At 38.1% G+C, this 12,481-nt stretch overlaps 1 protein-coding gene across 2 annotated transcripts in view; it reads right to left on the reverse strand.

The window, feature by feature from the left end:
• LOC135203004 (frequenin-1) overlaps positions 1-12,481 on the reverse strand; it is a 460,659-nt gene that overhangs the window by 447,836 nt on the left and 342 nt on the right. For both annotated transcript variants that reach the window (XM_064232560.1, XM_064232559.1), the window contains exon 1: positions 11,761-12,481. This exon is cut by the window's right edge and continues 342 nt beyond it. In XM_064232560.1, the coding sequence (XP_064088630.1) occupies positions 11,761-11,824 (64 nt within the window). In that variant the 5' untranslated portion in view covers positions 11,825-12,481. The remainder of the gene's footprint in view (positions 1-11,760) is intronic.

Consider the following 12,481-nt stretch of genomic DNA (forward strand, 5'->3'; position numbering starts at 1 on the left):
CTTCCAGTTTTGGTGTAACTCTCATCAACGAACTATCATCATTAGTGAAAATTATACCAACACTGGAGTTAAGGAACTATAGTAGATTCACATCAACCGCGTATTTGATGTCTAAGCCAGTCCCTTACGACGCTCCTGATTGGCTGTCGATAAGCCAATCACAGGGTTGGAAACTCTCAGTCTCTCTCTATCGACAGTTCACATAGGCAGGATGTATGTTCCAGTTCTTCTGAGGGATACTTTTGAAAGACGTATCTGTAAAGAGAGGTGGAACATACATCCTGCCTATGTGAACTCTCTCGAGAGAGACAGAGTTTCCAGCCCTGTGATTGGCTTATCAACAGCCGATCAGGAGCGTCGTAAGGGACTGGCCTAGACATCAAATGCACGGTTGATGTGAATCTACTATAGCTGATAACCCTAACTATACATTATCTAACTCATTTTGAGACCTCCCTCGTGACATACAACCCAACTTGCTGAAAAAAAGTGAATAACTTTCCAAGCTATATTCTGCTTCCTTGGCCATTTGGTCGAAGTAACTAGGTGAATGCAAGAAAATGCCATTTTCGGTCACAATTGGTTCATCCGAGACCGTTAGACCACAACAGGCCTATTATACTGTTCAACAGTATAGTAGAGAGAGAGAGAGAGAGAGAGAGAGAGAGAGAGAGAGAGAGAGAAATTTCAATATGTGCGTAGCCTACGTGTACTTCCGTTCGTATGAGAGCTTGCATACGTACTACGTGAACCCATAACACGATTAAATCATTTCCACCAGACTGTTGTGCGTGTTTGTGAACGATGTAGTATTCATTGCTTGTACCCATTGTTTAATCCCAGTAACTTGCATACCTAAAGCATCATACAAAGCCGTCTAAGTTAAAACAAAAGCAAAAATATCTGTAATATAATACAGGGTGTCCATAAAGTCCCAGTACCATTACAAGCAAATGTTTGTAATGGTACTGGACTTTATGGACACCCTGTATATCATCAATGGACCTAATCTACTATTATTTGACTGTTTTCGTATGTGTGTCTCCAAGATGTTGATTGTTTATACAAACGCCTCCCTACAAACAACAACAACGCTTCCATTAAACGCATTCCTAAACACTCACTCTCGCGTTTGTTTGCCTGTGATTGCGTGCGTTTGTGTCGAAGTCTCGGTCTATCACACAAGACACCATCAATAAGTTATAACGGATACAAACAAACCCTCTTCATCAAACCCTCATCAACAGAACCGAAACTTGCGAGCTTGTTTGTGTGTTTGTTTGTGCGTCTGAGTCAACGTGTCGGTGTTTGTTTATGGCGTATCATCTCCGGAACAAAGTGACCCTCGAGTGCGTGTTGAGAACCTTGATAAATTGCTCCTCCTCGAGCGTTATCACTTATATTGAGTAATTGATTGAAGGGTCTTGAGTGTTTGCTGGGGCCGGGTGGAGGAAGAGATGAGATGGAGAGGGAAGAGTGTGTGAGAGAGAGAGAGAGAGGGGTTGGGGGGGGGGAGAAGAGATATGTGTTGAGGGCGGGGGAGGTAAGGGGAATGCAGTGACTAGACCAATCGGTTGGACGGAAATATTAGTCCAACTTTTTAAAACTTAAAAATGTGGTTTTATATGGCCCTTTATTCATTGCTGAGCATTTTTTGTTATTTAAAATTGTTGATTTGTACATAATTATTACCTTGAGAGAGAGAGAGAGAGAGAGAGAGAGAGAGAGAGAGAGAGAGAGAGAGAGAGAGAGAAAGTGGGTAAGGGATGGTCGAATGGAAGGGGGCAAGAAGTGTTGGCGGGAAAATCGGAAGATGACAGACGCTAATAGACCAAGCGGTTTGGCGAGATATAAAATCTGCATTATTGAGGTCGGATCTTTTGCTTTGTTCGTTTGTTTAACAACTCTTGCTGATTTGTTTATTATCTTCGTTTCCTGACACGAGAGAGAGAGAGAGAGAGAGAGAGAGAGAGAGAGAGAGAGGCAGGCTGGGGGAGGAAGATGACAAGAACTATAACGTAAAAATGTCCGTTATTCATAGTTGACATTTAGCTTCATTTCCCTGCCTTTGTTATTGTTATATTAGCCAACGGAGTCATGATTCTAGATTTCTCTGTTTTTCTTGTTTGTCAGCAGGGTTGTTCTTAAGATATACCAGCATATTTTTTTAACGAAAATCTCACCGAAGGTGAGCCTACCTACTGTGAGCACCTAATTAAGACTTTGGGAGATAAAAGTTATATTTTTTTTAATATAATAGGCCTCTTGTGCGAAGTAGGCCTATATGCTATCTCATGGATTTTTTCCCCCACTCGTTAAAGTCTGGAGGGAAGTTTGAGAACGAACTGCATACCTTGATTCCTACAGAATCTGGAATGCTCTACCACTGTATTATGTGAATTGCAAATGCTGAAGTGGCTATAAAAATCACAAGTACATGTTTTACATATATTGATTCAATGGTTGAACAGCCTCGAGTGACTGGAGGCGGAGGGAGATGGGTGGGAATGGTGGGGAGGGGAGGGGGGTGATGTATTAGAGGGACAAGGGGATTTGTTTGTACTTCATATCTTATTCTTTCGCTTTGTTTATAAGTTTGTTCTCCATTCTTTGCTTATTTCCGTATTTGCTTAGTGTTTAATTGCGATCACTTTTTTGGACGAGGGAAGAGAAAGAAGGCGGAAGTAATGTTGGCAGCAAAGCTTACTGAAATCGTCCTCTAATAATCAAACTAAAACAAAAGGTAAACAACGGTAAACTCGAGACAAACTCCTTCTATTCCAACAGAGACCAAACGTCACAAACACAACACAGAGACTGCATACTTATGCAGTTTGTCTCTTGTCTGAATAACAAATGAAGAGAATCGATGCCAAATTTATTCATGAGCGCTTTCTCTCTCTCTCTCTCTCTCTCTCTCTCTCTCTCTCTCTCTCTCTCTCTCTCCAACGGTACTTACCAATATGGCGGACTATGGTATGTGCGATTTGCATTTAAGGGGATTTGTTACTATTATATTAAGGCAAACGGGGGCGCATGCGTGTTCACAAACACACATACACACAGTTGACATTCTCTCGATGTATCTTTATCAAATCTTCCTATAACACGTCTCTCTCTCTCTCTCTCTCTCTCTCATAGAAGCTGAATGCCGGCAGCAGCCAAATTAGCATCTTCGAAACAGGCAACCCCCTCGTAACATGCATCCCGAATAAAAGAAAAAAAAATGCAAGAAGTGATATCTTGGATAATCCATCCCTCTTAAAAGCCTCATCACTTACCCGGGAATTGACAGCCTGATGGCCTATCTCTCTCTCCAAGCAGGGAAAAAGGATATTCTTATTCCTTTAGAATTCCGTGTTAGTTCCTCGCTAGAGACTTTGCAATGCGAATAGAAAATGGACGAAAGAAGGAAGCATTCTTACAAGTATTATTTGAAAAAGGTATTATGATACAGTGGAGTTATGACGTCACTGCATGGTACTAATGGCAATAGACGTAGGTGAACGCTACTGCTTTCTTGCCAATTAGCCGAATTGCAGCAATGTGATCTATTTTAATTATATTTAATATATATATATATATATATATATATATATATATAATATATAGATATATAAAAGCATTCATTTTCGATATACCTTGTACAAAACGCCAAGTTTAACAAAAGACGTTCGCATTGAGTGTTGCAAGCCTACATTGTACAAAAAAATGTAAAAAGTTCTAGGACTATCTCGCACAAAATATAAAAAGCACCATTAGGCCTACCTTGCATAAAATATATGAAAGTAGGTCTAATAAAAAGTATATATAAAAAGTACTAGGTGTATCTCGTATGAATTATAAGTACTAGGACTACCGTATATAAAAATATAATTTCCAGGCCTACCTTGTATAGAAAATATATGAAAAACGACTATTAAAGAGTTTATACATCTTGCAACTAACAGATAAAAGCGAAGGGTTGGAGCACAGCGTTAAACATCAACACTTTCAGATGCTTAACCCTGAAGGCCTGCAATTCAATAAAATCAAATCGCCTAATAATTTTGGTAACTAATTTTTCCTCCCGTTAAAACGGCACGAGTAAAAAAAAAATAAAAAAAATAAAGCAAGAATGTTCTTCAACCTTAGACTAGACTTAAAGTATGGATCTGGGAATAGGGGAGGTGTAGGAGAATTCAAGTTTGTCATCAGAGGGGAAGAAACAATCATCTAACAGTTTAACATGAGAATTGAAAATGACTACAGTAATTTAATTATAGTAGTTCGTAGACTAATCACGTTTAGTGAAATAAGCGCCACTCAAAATGAACTTGGCACAAGGGTTGAGCTAATTTCTAAAGGGTGGTACTTAGGCTTATTAACTATACGTCAACTACTCCGGGGTGTTATAGTACTAAACATGGCGGAAGCTCCTTGGGACGCCGTATTTAGTACTAGCCCCTAGGCGATCAAAGTATCATACACACCCATTTCTATGGTGTATGGTCGACACATTATGTTATAAACGATATCTTCGTGCGGCCGTCTGTACTTACATTTACCTCGGAGTAAGTGACGCGTAGATAACAAGCCAAAGTTGTCTCGGTGAATTAAATACCTGGTGATTAAGCCAGCGAGGTGGGACTCATATTGAACTTATTCACAAGTCCCAGCAATGCGTATGAAGAGGAAATCAAGGAATAATCTTTGAAAAATGCTACTCATTAAAAGAATTTACAACTTCCAACAGCTCTCGGTATTCCACTAAGCCTATCTTACTAGGTCTACTTTCAAGTAGGTTTTCTAACTAAGCTGTTTTTACATTAGAGTAAGCATTAAATCGATTAAGTATTTAATCCCAATTAGCAACTGCACTAGAAAAAATGAACTTTAATTTAAATACAAGTCTTATTTAAAAATGACTCCAAAACTTACGATAATCATTAATGATATACTTGAACTTTTTTCCTCGGCGCTTTCAAGCAAACAAAAAGTATAGACCTACATTTGACAGATTGGTTGCCAAGATCCCTTGACAACGAAAGACTAACGGTCTGAAAAGTTGCCGGTGCAGAGTAACCGGCGGAGAAAATAAAAGCACTCTTATGTATATTACAGGCTAAAGATCCTACTACTTCTATTATCATTATCATCATTATCATTACTCAATCCTGAATTTCATTCTATATCACCGTCATTCTTAACCACCTACGTACTATGAAAGGCAATCATTACTGTTACACAAAATAAACATTTCTACATGACAAGCTAAAAAAAAGACGTGGAATGAAAGAATACACCAAAAAAGGTTAATCAAAGTAGCCAAATATCACAAAAAAAGATCGGAGAAGGAAAAATCCGCACGCGGAAAATATAATAAAACTGAAGTGATTCACAATGGGCAGCTTTTTAAGCCGATACCAGCAGCTGCGGCCTTTGTTGTCAGGATCTGCCAGCGAGTAATTTGTCAAATGTAGCTCTACAACTTTGGGCGGTGATAAATATTATAACAATCCAGCAAATGATGTCTGTATGATTTTATTTTTTTTATTTGTGTTGTCTAAACAAAATCTTTACGTTTTTTAACACGAATAACTTTAAATTTAGGTTTAAAGTGGAATTAAACATTAGTTTCATCTCTTACTGTTAGTTTTTAGCAATCTTCTCAAGAGACAGTCTGTTGGCAGAGTGAATTCTCGCTATGGACATAGACGACAAATAAGGAAAAATAATAAAACCTATCTGAAAATTTGTCATAAACACATGGATAGGCCTAGCACTTTGATAACTCTAAGCTCCCTTCAGTCCCATTGGTCTAGACTACAATGAGGTTACAATAAAGTTTTGGGCCCAACTAGTTTATGACATACGGAAACCCAAGCTTTATGCCACCATAGATGAACCCTAAACTTTATGACAAATCTATGGCGACATATGACAATCTGAGTTGAAAGATATGCTTCAAAATACGTATTTGAGTTCCTGCTTGTATATAACACGGGGAAATGGCTCATGTCATTACATGATTATGACTTATCATGTGTCCTTAATGGTGTATGACAACCGTAAACATGATTCGTGACTTGCTTATGGTTTTATATGGGAAACTGATGGTTCATGACGTATTGTTTCTATCCACTTTACGTTCCGACGTGCTCATGGGGATACAGAAGTACTAAACGTATTCCGAACCGATGAAAAATTATGACCGCGCCTTCATAAAGAAGGCAGACTATATTCCAAAGTCGAACTTTTAGCGGCATAACATTATAAAATACATTGTACCGCTTCAATTTCTAATTGATAACCACTATGCGTTATAAGAGGTTATACTGCCTTCCCATATCATTTGCAGCCTAAGTTACAATTAAACGAGTTCATTTCAACCATAATGCTTTATATCACGCAAGTTATAATGCATTAGTGAAAATAGGTAACAATATAATATACAGTGTGTTATCTAAATTTATAGTGTATCGTGGGTCACTTGTATCTATGCATTAGGTTATAATGAACTACAATGTATTGTTACATCCATATTACAGTATATTAAGACCACTTTAAATTATCATCTGTGATTTGAAGCATACATCTTCCGGGAAAGTCTTTCTATTCATCACAAAATACGGTCTAAATAAAATCAAATTTGAAATAGTTCTCCAAAGTCTAACCTACGACCAGAAAAACAGAAATTGGGCTTTCAAAGCCTGACCAAAAAAAAAACCGGTAAGGTTACTTTAAAAGATCTCTCTCTCTCTCTCTCTCTCTCTCTCTCTAAAAGCCTATCACAAAGCCATCAACAGTAATTAGAAAGATCTAAATGTCCGAACCTAATGAAATAAAACAGTGAAGATACCTATAAAGACCTCTCAAAGCCTAACACACACAGCCGGCAACAGTAATTAGACAGATATGTCAGAGCTTCGCCAAAAACCGACACTGGTACTTGAAAATTATGTTAACCTCGTATGTGTCCACCTTAGTCAAAGTCCAGGGTAAACTCATGCTAAATAAAGAAGACGGCCGCACGAAGATATATAGTTTATCTATAAATAAACATTTGTTGGCCACACAATATAGAAATGAATGTATAAAACTCGGATCTTCGAGGGGCTATAGTAGATTCACATCAACCATGCCTTATCATGTCTAGGCCAGCCCCTTACGACGCTCCTGATTGGCTGTTGATAAGCCAATCACATGGCTGGAAATTCTAGGTCTCTCGAGAGTGTTCACATAGGCAGGATGTATGTTCCACCCCTCCTGAGGAATACTTTTGAAAGTCGTATCCCTCAGGAGGTGGAACATACTTCGTGCCTACGTGAACTCTCGAGAGAGACAGTTTCCAGCCCTGTGATTGGCTTATCAACAGCCAATCAGGAGCGTCGTAAGGGACTGGTCTAGACATCAGATGCACGGCTGATGTGAATCTACTGTAGTAATAAACCTGGCGTCCGCCCTGTTTAGTACTATCTAAGTACTATCTAAGTCACAGCCTTAGAGCCTAACCAAGAGTAAGCATAACCAAAAATAGAACCAACAGAGCTACTTTAAAGGAGCTCTTAAACCATAAACCAAAAACAGAGCAATTACTCAAGAGTCCTAAACTAGGTAATCCTGAGCCAGTCGCGCCAGGTAAAAATTCTTGTTAATTTTTGCATCAAACATACATATATACATATATGTATATGTATCTATATATATATATATATATATAGATATATATATATATATATATATATAGATATTGTATATTTTGATAAAGCAGCAAAGGCTAGTGAAAGATTAGTCTAAATGTATAACTTTTTAGACAATTATTTTAGAATTTCCTTCTCTATAACTGAGAGCGCCACTACACTATATATATATATATATATATATATATATATATATATATACATCACTAGTCTGGACTTGAGGCCGATTTAATTATGCTGTAATAATATTGGCCCATTGGCTCAGCGGTTGGCAACCTAGTCTTACCGGCAAGAGGCCTGGGAGCATTTCCAATCACCGAGCAATGGTGATTAGTTCACTGCTATGAAGAGCTTTGGCGGAACTCCACTAAGAAAGACCATTAATATACTTGGAGTCTCTATCATTAACAAATGAAAGGAGAAAATAATTCGGTTAAAAAAGGAATGACAAACGAGGCAACGTAACTAACTCCCTTTCTATTTCCGCAGTTCCTATCTGCTGCCATCAGTGACTAAGCCAAATCACGATGACAATCCGAAGATTAACGTTTTCTCTTTTTCAATTTTCGTGTAGGAACGAAGACCAAATGAACCTTGACGAAGACAAATGACGGGAGAGATCGAGAACAACGTCGGAGTCACTGAACATCGGCCGTGTCTCCCTCTCTAATCGTTCAACCTCCATGGAAAGCCTATCAGCACAGACTGTGGGAGATATTCTTTTATATATTCGTTCTGTTTCCTTATCTTTCGCTTCAACGGTTGTGTAATGTGTTTTCAGTGCGAGCTCTGTGAGTAAGTGTACTTTGTGTATGGAAGGTGCTTTCTGGCTGAATATTTAAGGAATTATTTATTTCATTGGTGATAATTTATGCGCATAGTTCAAGAACTCTAGATAACTCTCTTGCATCGAGTTGTTCATTTGTTTACTGTGCCAACAATTACTGCTTAAAGTTTGAGTTTTAAATTTGTTTGTAAGGAAAAGGGCGATTTTCAAAGGTGTCTTTACGCGTTACTTTACATGTTTACTGATTCATTTATAATATATATAAATATATGTATATATATATATATATATATATATATATATATATATATATATATATATAATTTTATCGTAGTGCTTTAGTGAAAGTTATATATATAACACTAGAATAATTGTCAAACATTTTATCAGAGTTGATTATATGGTTGTGGCCATAAATGGTCTTTTTCCCTAATACTGATATGATGTTCTTAGGACGAGGGGAACTTCGGTTTCTCAACCGGCCATAACGGTTTTTCTAACCTTTAAATCAACCACAACCGCACCCCCTCCCCTTCCCCACCCAACCTCTCTCTCTCTCTCTCTCTCTCTCTCTCTCTCTCTCTCTCTGAACCTTCTTCTTAAAGATGTTCCATCTATTTACATTTCTTACGTCCTGGACCATGTTTACTTTACTTAGGATGAAATCATCGTTGTCTTTTTTTCATAAAAGATCATATATACTGCTTCTTTCCGTGTTTGCAAGTTTGCATTTAGAGGTCTGCTCTCCTCAAACTGGCCATTATTCTCTTGATTATGAGTTTGAACGCTTTTGTTTGTGTCTACGACATTGTACTGATTGTAAGAAGTGTCTCACAATCTTTCCGTTTAATTCAGCATGTTTGTATTAAAATTACATTAGGTCACGTGATTACTTTTCTGCAATGTTATCCAACCTTCAGATTCACAGCCACAAGTTTTCCGTTGTACTGTTCTTAGTTCTTGTTTATATACCGGTGTTTGCAAGTGAGGATTTGCATGTTTGTCTTTGGCTTTTTTTTTACTTGCAAGAAATTATCATGTTTACTATATTAGATGGCTTTAGTTTACGTCTATTTTCCCTCTAGCCCTCATTTTAAACATGCGTCATTGAGCTTTGGTAAACACGTGAGTGACATTTACAAACTCGTGCTCTGCTTTTGAACCGGCCCTGATGCTACACTAAACAGGAAATTACACCTATGAGCAAACATGCACCATCCTGCAAAAAAATTCGCCAATAAATATTATTAACATGTTTAGTTTGCTGTGAATCCTTTGCACAACGGTGCATGTTTGCTCAAAGACGCCATTCTGTTGCGTCTATTTTTTTTTAATTGTAGTTTTGAGAGGATTTTACGACCTATACTTACAGTGTTGCTTCTTTAACTAACTATGCATGTTTGTAAAATGGTCTTAAAACTCTATAACGTGTCAATAATCATCACTGGCATGTTTAGCCTGCCATAAGGTCACTTACATGTTTAGCCTGACATATTAAGGACACTTGCATGCATGTTTAGCCTAACAAAAAGACACTTAAATGTTAAAGGTGACTTAAATACACGTTTGGCCTGACATACAGGCATTTGCATGTTTACCCTGACGTAAAGACACTTGCTTGTTTAGCCTGGCATTGAAGAGGGTTTAAAGTAGCGTTCCCAACGGAACACGTTTGTAAATGTCATTCACATGTTTACCCAAGCACAGTGACGCCTGCGTGTTTAAGACCTATTCCCAGGGGACCTTGCCCATTAAACCCACACAAAACCAGCGTGCATATTTAGCATTGGACTTGCTTTATTAAAGTCTCCACCCTACCCCACGATGAACATGTTTGGGATTATCACTATACTCTGTTTTTTTTTTTTTTTTTTTTTTTTCATCTGTCCATCCGCCTGTGGTGTTTTTGTATGATAACACTTTGTCCCGGGCTTTAAATAGTTACGCCATGTGTAAGTTTTAGGTAAATAAAAGGATATCTGGGCACATTTGCAACTGAAAAGTGTTTTAATAATTTACTGTATGCGAATTACACCGTTAATATTCGAAATAGGATAATGCTATTATTGTTGAATGTAAGCTGAATGTAACTATCTAAAGCCCGGGACGCAGTGTTACCATACGCAAACACCACAGGCGGATGGACAGATGGAAAAAAACCGAGTATAGTTTGTCTAGCCAGAACAATAACATGTTTGCGTGTTAATAATCAACATACTTTCCCACTTAACGTTCAGTTTTGAGTCCAACAAAATACACGTTTGTGAACTGCACTAACGGGTTTGGCTTGAAATACACATGCCGCGGCGTGTTTAGACCCCCACCCCCCAAAATTATTTCCCCTCCCTCACCCCCCTAACATTTCATTTCCATGGTCCCGTAATAGCCAGTGATAGCAGAAGCATCGATTACTGAATGATACCAGAGAGGGGGGGGTGGGTTGCCGGTCGGGGGAGGACTGGAAGAAATAGGAGGAACGACTCACTTTCATTGATTGCATTTTCCCTTTGTGGGAAAGTTACATTTTCATAAAAGGAGACAATTCTTCCCATTACGTAGGAGGTTTTCCCCACTTTTAAAAGTGGGAGGGAAAGCCGGCTGGCTGGGTGTTCTCGAGTTGTGGGATAGTTTCGTTCGGTGGTTGCTATATCAATTATTATTATTGCTATATTTGAAAAATAATCACTTTACGATAAACAGAAAAATTTGAGTTTACCAAGTTAGTTACAATGGCGTGTACTAGGCCTGTAACGAGCGAATAGCTTTGATCTGAACTTCCCAATACACGTAAATTAATTAAGTAAACTATGGAATACAAGAAAGAAATACAGAAAATTAATAGCGATAATAAATATAATTACAGTACTAGGCCTACATCTGGTTCTTGAGTGTATCAAGTTACCCAGTACCTACGGGGCTATTCCACATATATGCTTAGTATAGCCGACCTATATTCCTGTTATGTAGGCCTGTTAATATGTTTTAATAGCCCCCATAGTATCTTGATATATCCATGGAACAAACGTAGACTTTATTACTCTCCATATTTTCTATTATCACTATAATAATTATCTCGGTTATCTTATTTTCCGTAGTAAGAAGTAGGCATACAGAGTTGTATAACCCGTAAGTCTTGATATGATTAGCCGAAAGTCAACTCGCTAATGGTGAGTATATTATCTGCAATGGAGGAATAAAAACGACAATAAAACTGTCTATAATATAACATAACAGTGAAAGGGAAAAAATAAACTTTGTTAGTAGAAAAAAAAAGGGTTTTTTTGTACTCACAGTAAGTCTCCTCGCACAACTTTTGGATAGTCTCCTGTTTTAGCTTAGAGTTCTTCTTTCCCATGTTGCTCTTGTCTTGCGGACGCTACGCTTGTAGTTGTGTTGTATTCTAAGCTGTAGCTCTTGTTGCTGTTGTTGTTGATGTTGATGATGATGAGAGTCGTAGACGAACAATAAGATCGAGGAAGGGGTTGGGACGTGACGAGAGAAGAGATGCCGCTCACAAAATCACTCACACCACGGCGGGAAAAACTTGGGAAGACTTAGTATAGTTCACTTTCGCCAAGGTTTAATTAATCTCTCTTAATTTCTCTTTCAATCTATCTCTCTGTTATTAATTTGCCTCTCTCTTATTTTTACCGTGGAACTAAACACCTATCTACCACCGGCAATTACCAATTACGAACTTTTCCTTCGGGGCGAAATCGGCCACGGAACATTTTCCAGGATATTCTTAATCTTCGGTTGCTCAGTTGTTTTTATTTATCCCCCTCTCACTCTCTCTCTCTCTCTCTCCTAACACACTCTCACTCCTCGCCTCCCTTTCTTATTATGCTCTCTTTCTCTCTCTTTCTCTTCCTCAACACGATTTCCGCTCTCGGATCAAATTAATAATCCACCTCTATAGACTTACGGTAAGTGCTCCTCCATACTTGACACCTCACCTCCTTCTTCTTCCAGGCCACAAAAGTATGAGTACTACCATCTACTCAAAAAAAAA

The sequence above is a fragment of the Macrobrachium nipponense genome, chromosome 33 (assembly GCF_015104395.2).
Source record: "Macrobrachium nipponense isolate FS-2020 chromosome 33, ASM1510439v2, whole genome shotgun sequence".
NCBI classification, from domain to species: Eukaryota; Metazoa; Arthropoda; class Malacostraca; order Decapoda; family Palaemonidae; genus Macrobrachium; species Macrobrachium nipponense.